This window comes from Phoxinus phoxinus (assembly GCF_949152265.1).
Source record: "Phoxinus phoxinus genome assembly, chromosome: 2".
Classification (NCBI taxonomy): domain Eukaryota; kingdom Metazoa; phylum Chordata; class Actinopteri; order Cypriniformes; family Leuciscidae; genus Phoxinus; species Phoxinus phoxinus.
In genome coordinates, this window is record NC_136877.1 from 27,122,878 (window position 1) to 27,141,924 (window position 19,047).

The 19,047-nt window shown below is 37.8% G+C and overlaps 2 protein-coding genes across 3 annotated transcripts; one reads left to right on the forward strand and one right to left on the reverse strand.

The window, feature by feature from the left end:
• Nucleotides 1–2,740: 2,740 nt before the first annotated feature.
• On the reverse strand, nucleotides 2,741–4,638 carry LOC306990566 (uncharacterized protein). The gene is made up of 2 exons (XM_079597524.1): nucleotides 4,184–4,638; nucleotides 2,741–3,623 (listed from the first exon to the last, which is right to left on the reverse strand). The coding sequence occupies exons 1-2, from the start codon at nucleotides 4,509–4,511 to the stop codon at nucleotides 2,971–2,973; spliced, it is 981 nt and encodes a 326-aa protein (XP_079453650.1). The 5' UTR covers nucleotides 4,512–4,638; the 3' UTR covers nucleotides 2,741–2,970.
• A 1,840-nt stretch (nucleotides 4,639–6,478) lies between these two features.
• arl8 (ADP-ribosylation factor-like 8) lies at nucleotides 6,479–18,190 on the forward strand. Of its 2 annotated transcripts, XM_079597538.1 has the most exons (8): nucleotides 6,561–7,107; nucleotides 8,144–8,271; nucleotides 8,349–8,520; nucleotides 11,636–11,696; nucleotides 12,009–12,156; nucleotides 14,212–14,295; nucleotides 14,415–14,566; nucleotides 16,324–18,190. In XM_079597538.1, exons 5-8 carry the CDS (start codon nucleotides 12,013–12,015, stop codon nucleotides 16,370–16,372), a joined length of 429 nt encoding a protein of 142 aa, XP_079453664.1. In that variant the 5' UTR covers nucleotides 6,561–7,107; nucleotides 8,144–8,271; nucleotides 8,349–8,520; nucleotides 11,636–11,696; nucleotides 12,009–12,012; the 3' UTR covers nucleotides 16,373–18,190. The 2 variants fall into 2 exon arrangements, with proteins under 2 accessions (XP_079453663.1, XP_079453664.1); XM_079597537.1 differs by lacking the exons at nucleotides 8,144–8,271; nucleotides 8,349–8,520 and having other exon boundaries at nucleotides 6,479–7,107.
• Nucleotides 18,191–19,047: the final 857 nt, after the last annotated feature.

The window sequence follows — 19,047 nt, forward strand, 5'->3', positions numbered from 1 at the left end:
CGCACCAACACACGTCAGAGCCCGCCAACTGGGCGCGGCAGAGCCTATAAATGGCGGTCAGGGTGCCTGCGCATTACGGTGAATCGCGGCTGTCTACGGACGCTGATTACCTGGTGGGCTCAGGACTGGTACCACTCATCCAGTACCAGTAAAAGTACTGGTTTCAAAACTACTTAAAGTATAAAAGTAAAAGTAATGTTAGGGAAAAAATGCCATTAAGGACAAAAGCTTAGGCCGCACCACAGGGGCCTATAGTGCACCCCACCTCCTCAAAATAAAACAAAAAAATTCTAAGTCCATAATGACTATAATGTTATATATATTAAAAATGTTAATGTTGAAAAATTTGTGAGGCACTAGGCTACCTGTTTCAGCCGCATATAAGGATTTCGGATATTGCCATCCTTGGCGCGCACACACACACAGTGTAACGGTACAACGGTACATAACGGTTCCTGCAGTAACCAGACAGTTAACTGTTTCCATTGACTGCCATTGTAGGGAAAAAAAATACTATGGCAGTCAAGACATTCTTCAAAATATCTTCCTTTGTGTTCAGCAGAAGAAAGAAATTCATACAGGTTTGAAACAACTTGAGGGTGAGTATATGATGACATAATTTTCATTTTAAAGTGAACTATCCCTTTAAGTAAGGTAACGAAGTATTTGTACTTCGTTACTTGACACCTCTGTGAGCAACTGTTTGGATACATTCATTGACTGAAAATGAATCATTGTTATACAGCTCAACACAGTCTTATTGTTTAAAGCTCACTGCAGTGTGCAACAAGTGTCTCATAGTAGCCGCCAAGCGAACGCACAAAGTAGCATTATAGCAACTTTCAACACACTCAACTGTATCTAATATGATAAAACAGCACTGCGTTACCCCACAAATGCATGACTGGAAGAAGACTGCGGCATAGTAAAGCTCCACCCTTCGAGCTGTGTGTCGTGCTTGTCCCTCAGTAGCAATCGCTCCAGCGGCCTCGTTCCACTCCAATGGCTTTCGTTATGTTAAAAAATTGTACATTACCGGTCATCCATATGATTTCTGTCCGAGTTCCGTCGTATTCTCCACCGGCTGTAAAGGTGTAGACAACAACGCATGATTCTGCAAAAGCAAGGCATCATCAAGCTACACCATTGTTTTGAATAAACGACCTCTAGTGGCGAAAAATTACATAGTGTGCCTTAAAATGAAAAAAATATTTGTTATTTATTTAAAATCTAAGAGTTCTGATATTTCTGTCTTCAAACCGTCCAGAGCACCTGTTAGTTTTCTTAATGCAACACTGCAGACACACCTTTACCAATTGTCTGTACACACTGATTCATTTAAATGTGGTTATTAGTTAAATGTAGCATTCAAGTTCAACTAGATTTGAACAGAAGTCATATTCCTTGGAGACATAGGCGGAAATCGCGGGGGGGTCGGGACCCCCCCTATCTGAGGGTTGTCCCTCCCTAAAGGCGGGCGTACACGGTGCGATTTTTTGCTGTTTTACGAGCTCGCAGATTATTTTTTCACTCGGGAGAAATCGAGTGCAAATCGGTGATGCTCGCATGGTCGCGGCTCGCAGCGTGTGAGAGGAATTACGAGCCGAGCCGAGCACGTTATGAGCACCTCCCCGACCTCCCGATCATTTTTAAACATGTTAAAAAAATTCGGGGAGTCGGCCCGATTTTCACCAGCGTATAGGCTGTCCCCTATTCACCTTATTCCGCCCCGCCCACTTTTACTTCTGTCCAGTACTTCCGTTGTAAACGAACTTCCGGTTTAGCGGACTCTCATTCAATTTCGAGGAGAACTGCAGAGAAGTCTCACTGATAAAATGTCAATAAGGTAAGCTAATTTGTGCCAAATGTGCTCTGTACGTGTGTACCAACAGCACAGCAATGCAATGCAATGTTTCTCTAGGTAATTTTTTAACGACTTTTAGGTGTTTATATGACCCGTCTGCCTGTCTGATCGCAGCCCGGCCGATGTGTAGTGTTTAGCCTACATTAGCCACAAACATCTAAAGTTGTAACACCAGTTCGTGGCTATTTTTTTCTCATCTGTTAGCTATACACTGCAAATGTATCTGGTGATTAAACAAACAAACTGTGGTGTAATAATGTTTCAAACTTTACATGTAGTAGTGTTTGTGCACATATTCATAACTAAGTAATAGCTATTAGAAAGACACAGCTATTAAATAATTTGATGGTGGCATTGTTTCAAAATCTTCAAGTGAAATGTACTTTAGTACATTGCAGCAGTTATTAATAACCATAGGCCAACGCATTTGGCTATAAAATTATAGCCTATCTACTTATATCAATATCATACTGAGAACAGTAAAGCATAAATGTAAAAACAAATGTAGCTACAGCGCTCTCTTATTTCACACTGTCTGCTGCATCATTAGTCTGTTACATTAAAATTTTAAGTGTTTCTGACTATACTAATTACTTTTATCTTTCACAGATGTCAACAATGGAGAAAAGTACATGGGAGGAAACAATACACACACTGAAGAGCTCAGGGGGGATATGTTTGCCTCACCCAAGGGATGTGTCTGAGTGGGGTGATGACATGAAGCAATGGCCACATATTACATATGGCGACATTTTTAATTATTTTGTTTTGTCTCTTGGGGTTGATGGTTCTGCTATGCGGAACTTTAAAAGTACTGAGGCATATGTTTACATCTTAGTTCATATGTGCTGACAGAATAGTTTGACAGTTTTTGTTCCATGTTCTGTTTAATGTACAAATAAACAGCTTTCATTGTAACAAGCAGTGATTGTTTCTATCAACATTTTATAACTCTACATGTATCAATTTCATGTTTCTTTAAAACGTGCATTATGTAAAAATAAAAAAAAGTACACAAGCACGCAGGAATCACTAAAGACAATTGAGTAGAGGAAACACTGTTAAAGAAAAGCTTAACTTAAGTATTTACAATTATTAATTTACAACTAATCTTCCTCTTCATGCATTATTAGACCACAGGGAGCAATCGCCACCAGGTATTTGATTGTATTTTGGCCGTAATAATGACTATAAGACTCGCCTCTTGAGTCAAGGTTGTGGGGTTTCTGGAGGGGGGTTTCAGAGCAGTCAATGACACAGGTTGTTGTTGGATAGTGATCTTTAAAACATTGTGGCATTGTAGCTTGAATGGTCTCCCTGGGCAGCCATGGGATGTAAGTCCTCATCTTCTCCTCCATGATGTCGTACCACAATGATGTAATCTTGCTGACTTGTGACTGTGAGACATGAAATATTTCAGCAAGGTGATCCTGCAGCAAATTCAGCCGCAGCTTCATCAGTGACATAAACACCTGATCACGAGCATCCATCTGAAAAGCATTTATGTAATCCTTTGTCAGCTGATCAGCTAAAAAAGAAAAGGTTTCCAAATTCAAGCCTGTGTACAGAAGGCTGAGGTGATCAGAGCGGAGAAGTTGTTTGTTCAGTTCGGGGGGACCCGAGCACTGTGTTGCCTTATCGTGCTTAAGTGGCTGGTCTAATAATGGGGTAGGACTCCCTGCGTAGTCGTGGTCAGGAGGAAGCCAAGGGGTTTCTTCCTCATGATTATTGTCTTCCACAGCACAGGTGGCAGATGCAGCTGAGGAAACAAAAATAGTACAACATTGGTGACATCTATATATTTAAGTAAAGTTAAAGTTACTTCAATACAACAGTAGGGGTTCAAGTAAATATAATGTACTCAAATTAGAGAAATTGTGAACGCTACATCCGTTTGACAATTTGTACAAAAAAAAATCATGCAATTCAAATGAAAAGTCTGATCTTAAATTTACAAAACTAAGAAATAATTAAATAATTTTGGAAGAAGAAATGTTTCATATTGTTAAAATAAAGCTTTTAGTTAAACAAAAACGTTTATAACAGACTGTTAAAAATACTCAATTACATTAAAAGTAAAGAAACTTTGTAAATATAGCTAGCTAACGAAGTACTGCACACCTCTGGTTTTCATAATTTCACAAAGTGTTACATAGAACCAATCACATTACTTTACATATTTTAACAAATTAAAGAACATGACATGATCTTTGTTAAATGTCTTGATAGCCCAATAAATAATGTCTATTGCACTAAACATACACAAACAGGATCAGGCGGAGAGTCTTGTCAAACAACTTATTCATCATGTCAACTTACTTGTGTTTCTTACTAGCACCCGGCGAGGTCTCTTCAGAGGCGCGACGTAGCCTAACCATTTCTCGGGGTATGGATGTTCAGGAGTAGGTTTACCGTCTACAAAGTGATAGGAACAGACAAAAGGAAACTTCGGCGGGTTCTTTAAATTCAGCGCCTTAAGCCACGCACGCCTGTCCTCTTCCTTGACCGGGGGTCGGTGCAGAGTAAATGCTGGCCCACAACATTCAGATCTCTTCTTTTGATGCTCATAACAAAGCTGAGACAGCGTCAAATTTCTTTTTCTCCAGCTGTTATGGCAGCCACGGACTGCACAGTTAACACTGGCCATCTCTAATTTCTTTAAATAAATTAGAAGGCAATTAAATTAAACTAAGACTGATAACAGATTTGACCAGGGCAAACAAAGCGCTAAGTAGCTAAAACAGGAAGTGAGATTACGCGGATGGCGCCACCCAGTGCTACTTCCGGAATAAGGTGAATTGCCAAATCATACACAACCACCTCACAGGCTAGATCGATGGGGCTATACCTCAGTGGCAGCAACCACACAGCGTGCGCATACACTGTCACACACACACACACACACACACACACACACACACACACACACACACACACACACACACACACACACACACACACACACACACACACACACACACACACACACACACACATTTTTGCTTCAGTATTCTCGTGGAAAAGGATTTTCCCAATGCGTTGCTACGACAACGCAGTACGTAAGAGAACAGTTGAATCTCAATGACTCACTCATTAACAGTGACTTGCTGCCACCTACTGGCGGTTTTAATTTAACATTTAAAGTATCTTTTCATGTTTTAAACCATTTCAAATATCATTATTCAACGTTTTATGTTTAAAACATCAAAATATCGGTGTATTTATGTCTGTGTAAAAGCATCTAAATGCCATTTCAAACGCAGCTTCTGTTTCCTCTCCATTGCAAAGATTTTGGCAACAGCCCTATTGTGTCTTATTATAATAATTTAATTGGAATAAATGTATGAAATTGACACAAAAGATTATGCATGCACATAATTAGGTTTAAATTAGATTTATAAAAAGTAAAAATGCCAATAAAAGGTAAAAAAATCAATTTAAACTTATTGGAAAAAATATTTTTTCTGTAAAATATTAATTATTTCTGTAACTGCTGTGAACTGACCACCACACAGAATATGAAGAATACTAAAAACTATTAAGAGTCAGCTGTCCACAGCAGTCCTAAACCTGCTAGGTACCAGCACAATAACACACTCAGCAAAATATTGTCTAATTATTGTTGTCGATAAAATCCCAGAATATATAGATCATTTTTTGTCCATATCGCACTCCAATGAAGAATATTTTGGTCAATTTAGTCAGCTTTTTCATTGAACCAGAGAGAAACTTTGAGAGGAAGGATATGGCACTATGGTCTCTCCATACACTAATAATATTAGTAAGGCTTTCATGTACACATATCCTTGCAAGTACAATTTTGCCTGTATTATTGGTGTCCCCTTCAAAAATGGCTCTTGAGAAATTTTAAGTTTATTGTCCCCCCCAACATTTAGATTAAATTTTCGCCCCTGGGCCCTGGTGACACCAATCCGATTTCTAATGAATGATAAAGAAGAAGTTATAAGAAGTTATAGGAAGAAGTGTTTAGGTCATATTATGACATACCATTTTGTAATCTGAAACAACCATAAGACAGTGTTCAGTAAAATGGCAAATCATTTCTTATCTAGTTTCTTATTACGATAGATTCTTAGCAGACACGATACTTGCATACAGGCTCCATTTCAGTTTTTCTTAGAGATTTCACACTATAGTGTAAATAAGCTCTGCTGCAGGCAGGAGGGAACTTGTGGTTCAGGCAACACAGAAAAAGACAAACATGAGTAACCAACCAGTTTCCTCTCAGTGGTCAAAATCAATGCAGAGTGCTGTGGTTTTTGGTCAAAACCTAGTTTTGATTCAGGTGAGTAAAACATTCAGTCAATCAATCCACCATCTATGAATCTATATATATATATATATATATATATATATATATATATATATATATATATATATATATATATATATCAGACAGCCTACATGTCTTGTCTACCCACATACTACTAACTGCATGTGCCTGTATGCCTGCCCATCTATCTGCTTAGGATATGTCAATGGAATGCAAAGAAAATTTCAATTGTGTTTGTAACTGTTCTTCTAGTACAGTAGATTCAATGTTCAACGGGGATTTTTAATTAAATATAATACACATTGTATGGATGTTTCATTGGTGTGTTCACCAAAGAAGAAGACAACACTTGTGGGCTGGATGTGTGCACGTCATGATCCTCACACGTGTAACACTGATGGGGGATGGTGTGTGTTTTGTGTGTACAGCACAGCAAAAGAGTGTGAGAGCTTGTTATTTACCCAGCAGCAGCACATGCATAATTGCACATATGCGTGTCTTACTCCCTTGAGGTCTTCCTGTGCACCTACCCGTGTGTAGCTTGACAAAGGGAGCTAATGTGCGGTTTTTTTTGTCCATGAGGAAAATGTGGATGAGGTCAGAGCGACCTGGGAAGTGAAGAGGGTTGTGTTTGGACAGTGATGTATCCGCCGCAATCTCATCTGTCGCACACTTGATCTGATCACAAAGAAAGTGCTCGGAGCTGCTCGCCTATGTGAACACACCGTGGACATACACACACGGACAGAAGGAGGCATGTGCTGCTGACTTATCGTATCTGCATGGCGCGACGCGCGAGCGGGTTTATGAAAAAATAACGGCTTCACGGACAGAGCTGCTGTAACGTTAGGCCTCTCGATAAATTCCCACTCACTGGACACGCTCTCTCACACACCAGGAGAAATGGGTCTAATTTTCGCCAAACTATGGAGCTTCTTTTGTAATCAAGGTAAGAGGTGTTGTTCTGACTGGTTTAGAGCGAGTTGTTTTGACTGTTGTTCACCTCAGGCAGACATCCAGCGGATCTGAGCTAATGTTAACTTAATGCTAGTGAGCTCGTTTTAAATCCGCTGCGTTGTGCTAATGTTAACTTATTGAAACCACTGTCTCTCACTGACACGTTTAACGTTACGTGTGTTTATCCTATATTTTAAACAGACCAGATGTTTTCAGTGTTTTCACCTTGTAATGGTAGCAGCTGACGGTTTCTTAGTCGGCTAACTTACCTGGTCCGTTACCTTCTCCAGGTAACGTTAACGTTAGCTCAAACACATCAGATGATCTGGTTAGTGGTGAAGGTAACAGATAGGTCAGATCTAAATGATCTGCACATTAGCTGCTAACTAACGTTATTATCCACTTGTTGAATCGATAACGTGTTTTCTGAAGACTGTATGTTTGTTGTAAGACACGTAAACCGCAAGCTATAGCCCAATGTCTAACGTTAGCTTAAAATTTCCCCCAAAAAAAGTAATACTGCTGTTGTTGTACCGTGATACAGTGACTAACGTTAGGTACTTTCATAAATGGTACATAATGAATAGGCTACCATAAGGCAAGACACCACAGATGAATAGGTTAAAAAAACCGAAAATAAACTTCTGTTGATTAATCACAGTACATTAAGACAATTGTTTATTACATTTTGTGAGATGTGTAAATATGCTAATAATTATTTATCTTATTAAATATACATTGGAATGGATACATTTCCAGAACAGAAATCTGAACATTTGATAAAGCCAGATTTAAAATTTGCTTCATTTTGTTAATATGGAGTCGAAGGTTTCTACAGATAGGATTTTGGATAAATATTTTTGTCACTCCAGAAAGTAACAGTGGAAGATGACGTGGAGATGGTTCAGTGCATGAGGAAAAAAACTTGGCCTTTAATAGATAGCCTATCTGAAATCTACAGACACAAATAGATGCTGCAATTAATTAAACACTTAAATGTGTATTTTGTGTGTTTTACTTTCCTCTAGTCTGAAAGAAAACATGGTAGCCCAAAACCTCAATTGACCAGTGCAGAAAAAAAAAATGGTTTTGCCATAGTGGATTTGCTGCCTACAACTAGCCTGTGATGAAACTCCAGCTCATGGCTATATTTAATGTGTGTTTGTTTTTTCCACTGACATATGTTTGTATGTCTTAACGGCTGCTGTGACAGATGTGTCTCTCATGATGTAGGTCCAGAGGACAGAGAGGTCAGATATCAGCTCCAACTTGTGGAATGACAATAAAAGGAACTGATTTGAATTGAAAATGCTTTTGTGTAGAGAAACAGACGCCACGAGCACCTGGCAAACAAAAGCAGCGTGAGGAAACCGTTTCCCTCTTCCATTGTTCGCCTGTTTCAGCGGTCAGTTGAGCCTGCCCAGCCTTCAGCACACACTGATGGACAAATTTACGGAAGCTGCAGACATTTTAACTTGTGTACTAGGCTATATTGTCTCCAAGTTAAACTTCTAACTGAATTTTTAGCAACCGAATAGTATTTCCTGGCTATTTTTTAGCAGTTTTGTCCCCTGACAAACATTCCTAACCACATCCAGATTGCTGTAATGTTGGACAGATGTTCCTTTAACACTGGGATGGACGTTGTTGATATTGCGTGCACTTTCAATCATTTCTGACACCAATTTATTTGCATTCACAGAAGTTTCTACTTGTTAATTGTTGTTAACATATAATTTCTTGCGTGTTAGATATGTTCCTTACAAATGTGAACTAGCCAGTCCTGTGGGCTTAATGCTGAGTCTTGCTCTAGGTCCAATTTGAGGTCCCAGGAGAAAGTAGGATACAGCTCTCTGGCCTACTTCTCTAGACGGAGAAGGAATTCTGTCTGTTGGATTTGTAATCCCATTCTCTTTCCTAATTCCCTGGATCACTGTCCTGAAGAGGACCAGTCACTTCATTACATTGGGCGTTGCTCTCTCTAAGACACAAACATTTCAGCAATCGTATTAAGAATATTGTTATCGTAGTATTATTATTACTAATAATGTTGCTGTTTGAGCATTAAAAAGATCTGCTTGGTTACAAAGCTCAGTCGACTCTAAAGGGAGAGATATATATAACGATTTTAGATGATGATGCGATTTTTCTTCTTTACGAAGACATAATGTTCCTCATTTAAATGATCCCCGCCCACGGAATACGCAGAAAAGCGGACGAGGCCTGGATTAGCCTAGCTGCTATGTCAAAGAGCCCACAACGCATTTGTTTGATCTTCCTAAGGCTGATGAACTTAGAATGGGTAAAATTAATTTTAAACACTGTTCCTGAACATTATTATAGGCTAATCAAGATGGTTATCTTTGCGCTGCACATTTTACGAAGAACAGCTTCCAGAATCACATCTTATTTGTAGTTTTTTTATTTTTTATTAACAGTTCTTATTATAGGCTAGTTTTATGTTGTTGCTATGCTCACCTGCTAGCCAACATTAGTGTTTTGTACACTTTTGCTTTTGTAAGACTGTTCACCGCCCCTTAGTGAAATTATCCATGGTTTTGTGATCAATTGCCAAAGTTTTCCGACAAATATCATGATTAAATGGTGGATAACATCGTACCTATAATGTACAAGAAAAACATACCAATCTTAAGGGCCGTACACACCGGGACGAATATCGGCGCACATTATTCGTCAGCGTTTTTCAACGCGTTTTTTTGTGTTCACACCCAAGCGATGTTCGCTGACGATGAGCCGAGTGAACATGCAAATTCATTCCCTGACATTAGACGGCGCTTAATGTAAAACAGAAATACCCCGCGTAGTCGCTGGCACGTTTGTCATATAGGCTAGTTCTTTATGTTCCGACACCAACGAGACCAACAGCTCTACATTCATCTTGTCTTGCATCTTCCTCGTCTTATTTCTTCCCGGCAGTGTAGACGCTATACTTGGCGTATATCTTCTTCGCGTTACGCTCGGCAAGACCGGTTTGTGTTTGAGCGCCCCCAAGTTGTGTTTTACTGTAACTTCAGAAGCTCCTGACACGTGAGCCAAAAGCGCCAATCTCATTGGTCGGATAGTTTTTGACGCGGCGCGTCAAACCAAAAAAACGAATCCGAGGCATTTTTTTAAAAATTACGCTTTTACGCGTCGGTGTGCACACTCACATTGGCGCCCTTTGTTTAGTCACGAGGCAATAAACGTCGGCGAATATCGCGCACGAAATTCGCCCCGGTGTGAACAGGCCTTTAAACGTCCTGTGAAATCTGTGCTTGCAAAGTCTGTGCATGAAATCCATTCTGGATGCGCTCCTCTTGGTTGTTAACATTGTCAGGGTCTGAATCGGGTTTGAAATCGACGCCATCCTTTATATTTACACTAGAGCAGAACTCGCGGTTATGGTAAGGGGCTGGACATTTTCCGAACACGTGCTAAGCGCTGCCAATCACAACACACTGGGCCAGCTAACCAATCACAGCACATTTTGTATTCAGAAGGAGAGACTTCATCGAAACCAGAACTAAACAACACGTTTGGGACAGACTGGGGAGAGGAGCTGTAATAATGTAAAATATGTGAAAAATGTGTTTTTAAACAATCAAGCATGAAAGCATATTCTAGTACACCCCAAAAACAAAATCAAGACTTCGTAAAAGAGCATAATAGGACCCCTTTAAATAAATTAGGACCTATTGGTCTTGTAAATCATTAACCGCTCACTTTAATGTTCAAAGGTTTTATCCTTTGGCTAAAGCGTAGAGCAGTAGCACTAGTAGTCTTACATTAGAATCAGGCTAAATTTGTCCTTGAGTTTGTTATGAAAAGTTCCACCAAAACCTGTGGGAAGTGTAACTGTAGTCTTAATAAACAGTCTCTCTTCATGGCTTTAGTTTGCCCCTGTGACATTTTTGCTGGAGGCATACAGAAGTAAAATAGGGGTCGGGAGCTTCTGGAGGAAGTAATAGGCGTGAAATAGTCTTTGCGGAGCTGCCAAAGATATCATGAGTTATCCAGTCCTGCTTCCTGTAGTTCACATCAGAGTTTAAAGGTGAAAAATATAAAAATGTGTCCTCTCACACACACACACACACACACACTCTCTCTCACACACACACACACACACTCACACACAGAGGCTGTCAGAATTTCCTCACATTGAGCTCTGATAAAGGATGGATCACTGGTTTATCTAATCACGTCTTCCTCTGTTATGCAAGTGTTCTTCCCATGTGGCTGAGTTGTGTGTTTGTATGAGATTGCTGGACCAATTATCTGGGAGTTAGAACTGAGAGAACAACGGATACAAACTAGCTCAGAAGGAAAGAGAGCACAGTTAATGCAATGAACCTACTTTAATAATGGATTGCATTAGGCCATATTTGACATTTTATGGCATTTCACATATTTTCTCATCCTTATTTGAAATTAATTTGTTTTATTTGAATTTTAAATAAAGTTCTTGTAATATTAATTTGACCATTCTTTTAATCCATAAAATATTTTCTTTTGTTATGCAGAACACAAGGTGATTATTGTGGGGCTGGACAATGCTGGAAAGACCACTATACTTTATCAATTGTGAGTAATGGATATTTTATTTACTTAATTAGAATCTTTATTGCTCTTTATTTAAGTAGTCTCTAATTCATTGAATAATAGAATAGAGTCTTTATTGCCACACGCCTGGGCCAGCCAAAATTGTTACGGTGAGAATGGACAATACACACTAAACATGGCAATTTATTCACCATACAATGTGCAGTATACACAGTAAAACAATAGATTGAGATACTGTATGGACAGATGGGTAAAGTTTCCAATGTGGTAATTAATGTGAAGTATACAAACTGCTCTGCGGTTTGGTTTATCTAAACTTGTTTTGTTGTGCAGTTTAATGAATGAGGTGGTGCACACGTCTCCCACGATTGGCAGCAATGTGGAAGAAATAGTGGTGAAGAAAACCCACTTCCTGATGTGGGATATCGGTGGTCAGGAGAGTCTCCGTTCCTCTTGGAACACATACTACTCCAACACTGAGGTAATGCACGTATACACTACACTGCTGGAGGCTGAACCCCTTTGATAAGGGATGATTGCATTAACAGAATTGAAAACTTCACACAAGTGGGGATTAGATTACATTATTTATTTATTTTAAATGCTTGGCAGATGAAATTTAAGTGTTTATAGGTCCCATGAGTGATTTTACAGGCGGTTTCTGATTGGTGCTGCTGTCAAGTCACCTTTATTTATATAGCGTTTTATGCAATACAGATTGTTGATAACAGGAAAATAATACATTTTGGCAGTTCTGTGTTGTTGAATAGTGTAAATGGGACTTCGCAAGTTGGAAAAACAAATGTGTAGGTATCCGTCTATGATAATCAGACCGAGGATGAATTTCCTGCGTCCTGTTTTTGTATTCACAGAGACCTCATAGAGTAGACAGGAAATCATTGGCAGAGAAAGATGTAATGGCTTGGGAATATGATGCGTGAATTAAATCCGCATCTCTTCTTAAAGAAGTCTCTTATGTTTAAGGGGGGCTGCATTTATTTGAAGTGTGAATACAATATTGTGAAAGTGTTGTAATATTAAAAAACAAAACAAAGTAATCTATTCCTGTGATCGAAAAGCATCATTACTCCAGTCTTCAGTGTCACATGATCTTTCAGAAATCATTCTAGTATGCTGATTTGCTGCTCAAGAAACATTTATTTTTATTAACAGTGCTGCTGAATATTTTTGTGGTAACGATGATCTTTGTCTTTTCAGGATTCTTTGATGAATAGAAAGTTTCAAAAGACTTGTAATGGAAGTATTTTGCAACATTATTAATGTATTTACTGTACAGGCTTTTGAATTGAATGCGTTCTTGCAGAATAAATCTGTAAGAATGTATGTGCTTTAACACTATCAGGTCCTGCAACTCCCTATTTCAGTGGACAAACTTACTCTATTGGAAAAGACTTTGGAAATATTTTACAAACTAACAATGAACAATAATTTTTTTAATGTAGGTAAATGTTCATTTATAAATATACCTTATTTCATGTTTGTTCATAATACATTTGCTTATGTTAATTTATACAACCTGAAATGTCAGAAAGGTATTGGTAATATGTAACAATTAAAGTTTAAAAGATGCATTAAATGTATTGTCCATTGTTGTTTTATGCAGTCTTAACATATAGAACCTTCCAGTTAAAAGGATATTTCACCCCCAAATAAAAAATTGTCATAATTTACTCACCCTTAAGTTGTTCCAAACCTGTATGAATTTCTTTCTTCTGCTGAACACAAAAGAATATATTTCGAAGGATATGGGTAATCATTAATCAAACAGTTGATGGACCCCATTGACTTACATTGTATGGGAAAAAAAAAAATACAGTGGAAGTCAATGGGGCCGTTTGGTTACTGACATTCAGAAAAATATCTTATTTTGTGTTCAGCTGAAGAGAGAAATTCACACAGGTTTGGCACAACTTAAGGGGGAGTAAATGATGACACAATTTTCATTTTTGGGTGAACTATCCTTTCAAGTGTTTCCACTTTTATTTTAAATATCAAAAACCATCTTTTGACTAGAATGTGCTCATACAGATACATCTTTAAATGGGTATTTTTTTAGTAGCAGTATCTAACAGCACATGCACAAACTAATAGCATCATTAGTTTATAATAGATAATATGGTGAGATGAACAGCTGTGGGTCCAGTCTGCTGTGAACAATAGTTTGAACAACAGTTGTGCGCAGCGGTAATTCTGCCAGATCTTAGCAGCTGGTGTCTGATTCAGAGTTCAAAGTTCAGGGTTACACAAAGAGGTTTGAATAGCGAGACCCCTGCCTTTCATTCAGAAAGTGTGCGTATGAGATTTGTGGTGGGGCCCTGCTGTCAAGCTTTATTCAGGAGCACTCGCTCTTACAGACCATATATACACCATTTCTGCCAAGGCCATGTGTGTACTCTGAGCAACAAACAACTCTGTGGCCTTGCTAAACTTAGAAACCACCTCTGAATACAAGTGCAACAGTATGCTGTCTGACATCTGATGATAATGGTGTGTGCGTGTGTGTTTTCTTTGGCAGTTCATCATACTGGTAGTGGACAGTACTGACAGAGAGAGACTAGCCATTTCTAAAGAAGAGCTCTACAGAATGCTAGCACACGAGGTAATGCTTTAACATTTACACCACACACATACAACTCGAGAGGATGAATATGAAGCTTCACTATCGCAAAATGTTGATTACATTTTTCAGTTGTTGTTTTTTCCTCATAACTCACTTAGGATCTCCGCAAAGCTGCAGTGTTGATCTTTGCTAATAAGCAAGACATGAAGGGCTGTATGTCTGCAGCAGAGATTTCCAAATACCTGACCCTCAGCTCCATCAAGGATCATCCCTGGCACATCCAGTCCTGCTGTGCGCTCACTGGAGAAGGGTAAGATCAGCAGTACCTCTGAACATGAACTATTCTAGCCTGCGGTTATTGCTTGCCGTTAGAGATTAATGATGTCAAAATATAATAATACAATAGAATGCAGCAAGTTCAAATTTAAATAATGTGTTACCCAAAAAGAAAAATCTTCAAAAGGATGCACACTTCATGGAGATCATATCAGCAGCCTAATAAGTCGATTTTTTCCAAACCCTGCCTCACAGCTGATTTCATTGGTCAACTCAATCCCGCAGTCACCTGTGATCGGCTGCAGGGCAGGGTTTGCGCTTATTAACGCTCTTTGTTCCTCGCTTTGCCAGACACTTCTGCTAGCAGATTAAATTAATCATGTCCTAACTCTCTCCTAAATATAATCTCTCTCCAGATGTATCAGTATTACATTTTATTGACTAGTACACATCTTAACATTTGCAGTCTCAATCAAAATTGGTCTATTTCATTGTTCATGCTCATTTTCTGTATTTTGACATTTAGATTTGCTTTGCTATCATCTAATTATTGCTTAACGTTAATCCTTTCAAACATAATTTAACAACTATGTTAAATGTAATATTGCAAATATAAAAATGAATACTGATTTTTCAAACACTAATTCTTTGACGCTTGTTCACTTTAGGCATGTGACGGTATATCATTTTCATGTTGTGATAATTGCTAAAGCTTTTATCGCGGTATGCGGTATTATCACGATATTGAAATAAGTTGCAGAAAAAATGTTGTCACTATAACAGATTTAACTTTTCCTTGTAACAAAATTAATGTATTGCTTTATTGTATTTAAATGTTCAAAGTCAACAAATGTTTCAAACAGATTAAAGTGCAAAAGAATTATAAAGAACAATAGGTATAATTTTAAAATAAGGTCTCATTAGTATTAATGCATTAACTAACATTAACAATGAGCAATAGCTAGATTTGTTACAGAAGTATTTATTCTTTGTAAACGTTAGTTTAAAAAATACAACTGTTAGTTCGTTAGCTCAGGTCCATTAAATAATACAGTTTAGATTTTTTTTTTTTATACAACTTTTGATTTTAATAATGTATTATTAAATGTTGAGATTATAATGTAAATATAAAGTGACTGAACAATAAAGAATCAGAACATATTTATTTCAAACAATATCTAGGGTATGTTAGTCCAGATTAAAATCTAAAAATGTTTTAATTTGAAAATAAATAGCCTTAAGTCTTTAAGTATTCGGTTCTGCGATGAACACCATTGCGAATTCAAAAATCTGAATGGCTGTATGAAACCTTTAAATACTGCAGCATTTCTGCTGTTCGATCAGCGCCACCTGCTGTCAGAGAGTGATTGTGCATTTTCACTAGTTCCACCATATGGGCTTGTTTACATCAGAGTGTGCGCATGCCTCTTTGACGCTGCATACAGCCTGTTGTGCATTTTAAATGGTTGATGGGTATTCTCAAAATGCATTCTAAAAATCGGAATAATTCATAATAAATAAGTATTCACTGTATTTTTAAGTGCCTACGGCCCCACGATGGCAATATTGTGCATGTTCATTGTCGTGATATATCGTACTTCCGTATACCAGCACATGTCTACTTGTAACATTTTTCGGTTTGATGTTAATTGTTTTCGTTTTGAATTTTATAGGTAATAGTGTAACATTTTTATATTGGTCTTAATATGAAAATTAACCGTTTATTGTACTGGGCAGGATTTTCTTATTAGTGCATCCCTATTTAACACTTTGTGTGTGTGTGTTTTTCAGGCTGTGTCAGGGTTTAGAGTGGATGACCTCCAGGGCTGGGCTCAGATAGCCTCTGATTCTCCATGTTGGACTTATTGACTGTGATTTCCACCTCCTTCGGTGGCATCGCAGACTCATCCTATTGGCTGCTTATGTTGTATTTTAAATCTCTCATATCTCAGAATTTACATTTTGCAGCTGAACTCTATGGACACCTACCTCAGCTGGGATTTAATGGTTATGTGAATCTGGTTTGACAGACTTGTCGATCAGTAATGTATCAGGAGCAACTGGAGTTTTTTACTGGGCGTATAGCAGAAGATATTCAAAGTATTTCAACTTAAAGAGAGGCACTGCAGTGCTGATATGAGTTTGTGAGGAGGGACTTTGTATTTTTAGCATTCTGGCAGTGGAAAGTAAGTTCTTTGGATGGGTTTATTAAGCTAATCATGTATGTTTGTCTTTAAATCTACTGGAAAGAAATAATTTGAATTGTCAAAATGTTACTTTTCAGATGGGGAATTTTTTGGGTCAATTGTTGTCATTGGTCAACTATGTTTTTGGTTAAACTTTTTGGGTATCGAGTGTTTTAAGTGCCATTGGTACCCACCATCACCACTACATATCATGAAAACACCTGATCATATCATATCATTTCACATTACCTCAAACATTTGTTACAGTAGAGGGTGCTGTTACTATTTCAAATGTGGCCATTGCAGCTTGAAATGTAATTTGAGATGCAATACAAAGGTCACCAGGTATGATCACAGCTGTTCGAGAAGGCTTAAAGCTGTTTTAAAAAATGTTGTTGATATGGCACATGTTAGATGGATTTATTGTAATGCTTGTTACAGGTGTGTGTGTGCGCGCTTTGAATGTGAGAATGTCCAACCAACATCACTGCAGGTGAACTAGCATGTTTTTGTGTGTTTGTTTTAAGTAGCCATGCTCCTCGCTCGAGTGTGGTTATCGCATAAAGGTCATTCAGTTATCATAAGGAAATAATGTTCAAAAGTAACTCAGTATTATGATTTTCTTTTCATCCAAATCCTGTTGGTGCAAAAATGGAACCTGCAGATCTTCATAGGTCAACCATAAGTTGTCTGTTGCTGTATAAGTGATTGCTTTTTTATTCATATTTGTTCAGCTCCGGAAATTTCATATAATTTTTTTGTCATCTTCGCTGGTTTCAGTTTGTATGGTATGCTACATGTTGATTTTGTACATGTGCGTTTTGGTTCAAGCTGAAACTGTTCTGTGTTTTGACATTTTTCCATCCTCCGTGCGCTGCGTTCGATTAAGGGAAACTCTTGCGAGACTTTGATGCAGTGACTACAAATTGGTGCTCTCACTGGCATTTCCCTGCCAGCAGTGAAATCTTTTTACATAATCATTATTGGCTGCTGATCTAGGCAAATCAGTCCCATGGATCTGTCTCTGTTTTGCAGGGGTTTTATATGGTGGCTCTTTTGAGGTCCTTACCTGACTGTTGTGGATGTGCTGTTTAACTTTCATACCACAATAAAAAAATTCACATGGAGTCTTCTCTGATGGAATAAAAAATGAATTTGGCTGTTGTGACTTGGCATAAAAGGCTTCATTGGTCAGATATATGTAATATAAAAAAAAATATCTCAGTCTAAAGCTGTATGTGTGTTAATATGCATCATTACACACCTGATACGAGTATGTTGTATAATACCTTTTTGAAACTGAGGTCTTTGGACAAGACTATTGAAGAAGTTTCATATTCTGTTTCAATGCTGATGTTCATGGTCAAACCATTCAGTTCTCAGATGTGCCATTTCTAAATGAGAAGGTGAAATCTGTAGCAACTTTCCTAATTCTTATAGTTTTATAATAAAAGCTTTTATTTTGAAATCTGAATTGTGTTATTGTGTTATTGTTGCATTATTGGGTTATGTTATGTATGTAAAAAGTTTTGTTAGTTTTACATAGCCATTTCTTTAAAATTTTGTATTTTCAGTTTATTAGAAGAAAAAGCAGCTGCAGCAACATTGGATTAGTCTTTATCCATTTGGAAATTGTCTGCTTCCACTTAGTTTGAATCTATCTCTTAAAATTTTGTTCATAGTTGATGATAGGAAATGCTTTCAACTGTGAAAGGAACTGATTCTGATGTAAATTATCCATATGCTGTGAGTATTAAGCATATTAGCATGACTTCTGAAGTATGTGACACTAAAGACTGGAATTAAATTATAAAAACATCTTTTTAAATTGTAATCATATTTCACTATATTACTTTTTTTTTTAAATCAAATAATGGCAGGCTTAATGAGCATAAGAGACTGCTTTCAAAAAAAGTAAAATTATTAATGTTTCCAAACTTTTGACCGGTACCATGTCACAATAAGAGAGGTAAATCTGGTGTTGTGCCGAATTCTGGCCACTGCCAGATTATTGCTGTATTTATGACTGTGTCAGATGATTACCAGATACATCTTGCCAACATTCTCAAATGTGTCACTGAAATTACAGAAATAAATTGGAATTGCACATTGTATCCACTAGGGTGTAGCATCGTCCTGTGTCAGAGCAAGTAAATGGTTCCCACAAACTGCGTTCCCACAAAGAACAGTTGAGAATAAGTTTCAGTTCAGAACAGGTCATTTTAAAATTTGCTTGTATGTGCATGTCGAGATTTGGTTGACTGTAATAGTCCAATACTGCTTCAGTCTTATACAGTACACGTTTTCTTGTAGAAATGTTGATGAATTT